The sequence below is a fragment of the Sinocyclocheilus grahami genome, unplaced genomic scaffold (genome assembly GCF_001515645.1).
Source record: "Sinocyclocheilus grahami isolate Dianchi unplaced genomic scaffold, SAMN03320097.WGS_v1.1 scaffold168.1, whole genome shotgun sequence".
NCBI lineage: Eukaryota > Metazoa > Chordata > Actinopteri > Cypriniformes > Cyprinidae > Sinocyclocheilus > Sinocyclocheilus grahami.
In genome coordinates this window covers 1,104,611-1,109,598 of record NW_015505347.1, presented here as the reverse complement: position 1 = coordinate 1,109,598, position 4,988 = coordinate 1,104,611, and the positions used below count along the sequence as shown (strand labels likewise).

The following is a 4,988-nucleotide window of genomic DNA, read 5'->3' as shown; positions in this document are numbered from 1 at the left end:
GTTTCTGAAGATAGTCCTTTCCCTTTAGAGATACATTAATATAAAACACCCGCGACAAGTTTTGATTTTAAAACGTGCAGTGCTCATGTTTATTCAACGAAGTCAAACGCCACAAATAAATCAGTGTATGGTAATGTAGGCTATATCGAAATATCGGAAATGTGTTTAAAAACCATATCACCGTTATTGAAAAAAAATATATCGCGATACATATTGATATTGAATTATTGTCCAGCCCTACTTGGTACATCCACTAAAAATCACCAAAACTGCTGATTCAAATATATTGGGACTCAAGTGTGAAGAGAAAATATCCTGCAGCATTTGAGTGCACATCACATGTTTTGATATTTTGTTACTTAATGTTTAACACTTTTGAAGGCCACTCATACACCCCAGATCAAATATAAATATATAAATCAAATATAAATCAGTCAAATGTAAATATATTGTATTATACAACACTTACATTCAGTAGGACGATAAAACATTCCTTTGTTATGCTTAACTAATTTCTGCCAAGTTTTATTTTCGCTGATCTTTATTTATCTTATGAATGGAAACTAAAACAATTATTCCTTTACTTTATTCCTTTGTATTGTCATCCAGATTATGAGTGCACCTGCTTTGTTAGACAGAGAAATGATTGATGGTTTTGAATAATAATCATTCATACTTTTGGTTCAAGTCTTCCAGATAATCAAAGATGGCATCTATGTTGTTGACTTCACTGAGGAGCAGCCCATTGACATCCGTGCAGGCTGCTCAGTTTGGTAAGACGTCCTGGGTCTAAGCAGAGCTAAAGAACACTTCACGTTATGCAGATTGCTGAGCGTTTAATGTCATTATCACTTATTAGAACGGTATTACTAACTGCATTCTCTTTCTGTTTAGCTGCTCGTTCTCTCAGCACATCTGTTCATCTGCAAGCTCAAGGTAATGTGTCCGGTGTAATGCTTACCAGTAATCAGTCCAGTTATTACCCATTTTGCTATATTCTGCAAAGGTCCTCATACTAAATAAAATAAAGAAATACATTCGATGTTGATTTGGAGTAAAAAAAGGAAAATGCACATTCCATTTTCCCAATACAACTGTAAATAATGTTTGTTGATCTTGTCCTTTCTGTTGTGTTTTGTAATCACACAGCAAAGAGCAAGAAAACTCTGGCCAAATCAGGAGTGAAGAACGTCGTTCTGGTTGATGGCGTCCGAACACCTTTCCTCCTGTCTGGCACGACGTAAGTGAGAATGTGTTTGGGATTCAGATGAGCATGAAGTCAGAGAAGAAGTGGCCTGACAAGTGCTTATGTGAAATTCACATCAGACTTTGTGAATTGCAACAAAAGCAATTGTTTAAATAACACAATAGTTTGTAGGGTGCAGAAAGGAGATTAAAGGAATAGTTCACCCAAATATGCTGAGAATTTACTCTCAGGCCATCCAAGATGTAGATGAGTTTGTTTCTTCATGGTGACAGATTTGGAGAAATGTAGCACTCTATCACTTGCTCACCAATGGATCCTCTGCAGTGAATGGGTGCCGTCAGAATGAGATTCCAAACAGCTGATAAAAACATCACAATAATCCACACCACTCCAGTCCATCAGTTAAACCTTGCAAAGTGAAAAGCTGAAAGATCAGCAGATCACCAGCTTCCAGCACCACGTCCATGATGGGCTGCCCGATCTCGTCCTGACTGAAATTAGCTTGAGGAGATTATTTACACAACAGAGAGAGTGTTTACCCCCTTATAAAGATTGATTTCATTGATAATACCCTATAAATAATAAAACTTGCTTTGTGTGTGAAGTCTGTACTTACAACTAGACACTAGTGGCAACACTTCATCTTCAGATCTGAAGGACAACAGAGGTGCTACAAGTCAATACTGCATCTCTTCACTTGGTGCAAGTAAAGACTTTTTTTAATGTTTGTTTATGGACGTGACAACTGAAGTTTAAAGGAATAGTTCACTCAGAAATTAAAATTTGCTGGAAATGTCCCTCACTCTCAGGCCATCCAAGATGTAGATGAGTTTGTTTCTTCAAATGGACGTGACAACTGAAGTTTAAAGGAATAGTTCACTCAGAAATTAAAATTTGCTGGAAATGTCCCTCACCCTCAGGCCATCCAAGATGTAGATGAGTTTGTTTCTTCATCAGATTTGGAGAAATTATCCATTGCTCACCAATGGATCCTCTGCAGTGAATGGGTGCCGTCAGAATGAGAGTCCAAACAGCTGATAAAAACATCACAATAATCCACACCACTCCAGTCCATCAGTTAAACCTTGCAAAGTGAAAAGCTGCATGCTTGGAAGAAACAAATCCATCAAGACATTTTTTTTTATTAACTTCAAATTGTTGCTTACGGCTAAAATACGAGTCCTCTTTCTATAATATTGCTTTTTTTTCCAGTGAAAATTCATCTTATCTGAATCAAGTGAGAAGTATGCAGAGATCAAGCATCGTTTTCAAGTAAAAACAGTCCAAACTAGTTGTAAACAAATATGTGGGTGAATTTTGATGTGACAACAGTGGATGGACTTTTTCACTGGAGGAAGCATTATTATGGATTATGCTGATAGGCCTATTTGATATTTTAGCCAGAAGCAATGATTTGAAGTTAAAATGCCTTAATAATGGGTTTGTTTCTTATAAACGCACAGCTTTTCACTTCATAAAAACCTGTTTGCTTCAGTTTTTTTTACCTGTTAGTAAATGCCAAACAGCAAAACATTGAGACAAAAGGACATTTTCATATTTAAGGTTACAAAATCCCAAACTCTTTGGCACGCGTTACTCTGAAATGATTTACAAATGAAAGTTTTGAATTAATTGCAGATTTAGGACAAACTCTACCCAGAAAGTTTTAGGAATATAAATGCAGTGCTGCCTTGCGAAGAAATCTTTCTTTGTGTCTGTGCTCTCTCTATCTTTGTTATTAGATATGCTGATCTGATGCCCCACGATCTGGCCAGAGCTGCATTACAGTAAGTCACCACACAATCACATACACACACACACAAAGATTCACTCGTCACTGTAATGCTCAGGACTAACTGTCTGTCTGTGTTTTTATCAGAGGTCTGCTGAAGAGAACCGGTCTCCCTAAAGATGCTGTTGATTATATTGTGTATGGAACTGTTATTCAGGAAGTGAAGACCAGTAATGTGGCCAGAGAGGTCAGTCTGTCCTCTAGTCTGTGATGTTTTCTAAAATAGAATTTGGATGTTGAAGCTATTTTTAGTTTGTGTGATCTGTGTATAATGATTGGCTGCAGTTTAGAAACATGCTGACCAATGAGAGGTCAGGCATCTGCATAGAGATTTCATCTGACCGCATAGCATTACTGCAGTGACGGTGTTGGTTGTAAATTAGGTACAGAAGGATGTTGAAATAACCTTTTTCCACAGCTGTCTATCAGTTCAATTTAATGCAAGGGATTTTTTTCTTAATGTGTGGATGTTGTCAGCACATACTATGCATCGAAACAAGGCAGACTCATTCACAGCATAAATTCAAAATGTAATTAAAAGTTTAAATATGTGAATATTTAAAAGGGACTTTACTGTTCCTGTGATTTTTGTCGTAATTATCTTTTTGTGGCCACGAAAATGATTTTGCATTGTACTGCACTTTATATATTCACATTGGTTCACATCAGACTTGACACTGAAACATTTAAATCACACATTGAAATCAAACTATGAATTATGTGCATTATTTTATGAGATGGATATCCATTTCTGTTTTTGTAAATATATTTTTTAATTTTGTTTTTCCTATGCAATTGTATATTTGTGAAAAAAACATTTATAGTTTTTATAAATATTTTGAATTGGTTCTTATTTTTATATTTTGCAGTTTTCATTTTATTTTATTTAAATTTTTTGCATTTTTGAGTTTTTCTTTTCTTCAAATATGTCTAAAAATATGTTTTAGTTAAGTTAGTACATCAAATTAGACGGAAAAAAAGAAATGATGCCTTAACTAACTAAAAAAATGTTTTATATATTTTTTTCGTTTCATTTAAGGTTTATTTTATTTAATGTAACTGAAGTGTTTTTTTCAGTTAACTATAATAACTCTGGTCCCATCATTAGTGAAAGGACCATTTCTTAGAAGCGTTGCATTTGCTACATGGTTTTTTATTATAAAATTATTTATGATGTTAACTTGGAAATAATTATTTTTTTATGTTTTTTGTAGGCAGCACTTGGTGCTGGATTCTCAGATAAGACTCCTGCTCACACTGTGACTATGGCGTGTATTTCCTCCAATCAAGCAATGACCACAGGTACCGAACACATATTTTATGATGATGGTGGTTATTGAATACATCACATATATATATATATATATAGATATATATATATATATATATATATATATGCAAACACAGCCTTCTGTACAGCTAATCACTTTCCCTTAGTGCACATTAACACATTAACATGGAATTATACTTGAACATTCTTCAGCAGAAGGCACTGAACAGAAGATAGTTAATGGACTGAACTATTGATTGTTAATTTGTTTTCTAGCTGTTGGTTTGATTGCTGCCGGTCAGTGTGATGCCGTCGTCGCCGGTGGGGTTGAGTTTATGTCCGATGTTCCCATTCGTCACAGCCGCAAGATGAGGAAGACGATGCTGTCACTCAATAAGGCAAAGACCCTCGGGGCTCGGCTCTCTCTGCTGTCCCCTGCCACAGGATAAAAAATTCCAATTGTGTGTTCCCATCTTACAATTGGAACTTTTCATCTATTTTTTTCATCAAGTTTATATCTCGCAATTCTAGAATATAAACTCAGAATTGGGACCTTTTTTCAGAATTCTGAGTTTACGTCTCACAATTGCCGTGGAATAAAAAAAAAAAAATATATATATATACAGGTGCATCTCAATAAATTAGAATGTCATGGAAAAGTTCATTTATTTCAGTAATTCAACTCAAATTGTGAAACTCGTGTATTAAATAAATTCAAT

The 4,988-nt window shown here is 35.1% G+C and overlaps 1 protein-coding gene across 1 annotated transcript in view; it reads left to right on the top strand.

Moving 5' to 3' along the window:
• Window positions 1-4,988, top strand: part of hadhb (hydroxyacyl-CoA dehydrogenase trifunctional multienzyme complex subunit beta) — a 14,735-nt gene that overhangs the window by 3,168 nt on the left and 6,579 nt on the right. The window contains exons 2-8 of the mRNA XM_016282945.1: window positions 689-773; window positions 895-936; window positions 1,150-1,240; window positions 2,950-2,994; window positions 3,087-3,186; window positions 4,214-4,301; window positions 4,546-4,699. Coding sequence (XP_016138431.1) covers window positions 707-773; window positions 895-936; window positions 1,150-1,240; window positions 2,950-2,994; window positions 3,087-3,186; window positions 4,214-4,301; window positions 4,546-4,699 — 587 coding nt within the window. The 5' untranslated portion in view covers window positions 689-706. The remainder of the gene's footprint in view (window positions 1-688; window positions 774-894; window positions 937-1,149; window positions 1,241-2,949; window positions 2,995-3,086; window positions 3,187-4,213; window positions 4,302-4,545; window positions 4,700-4,988) is intronic.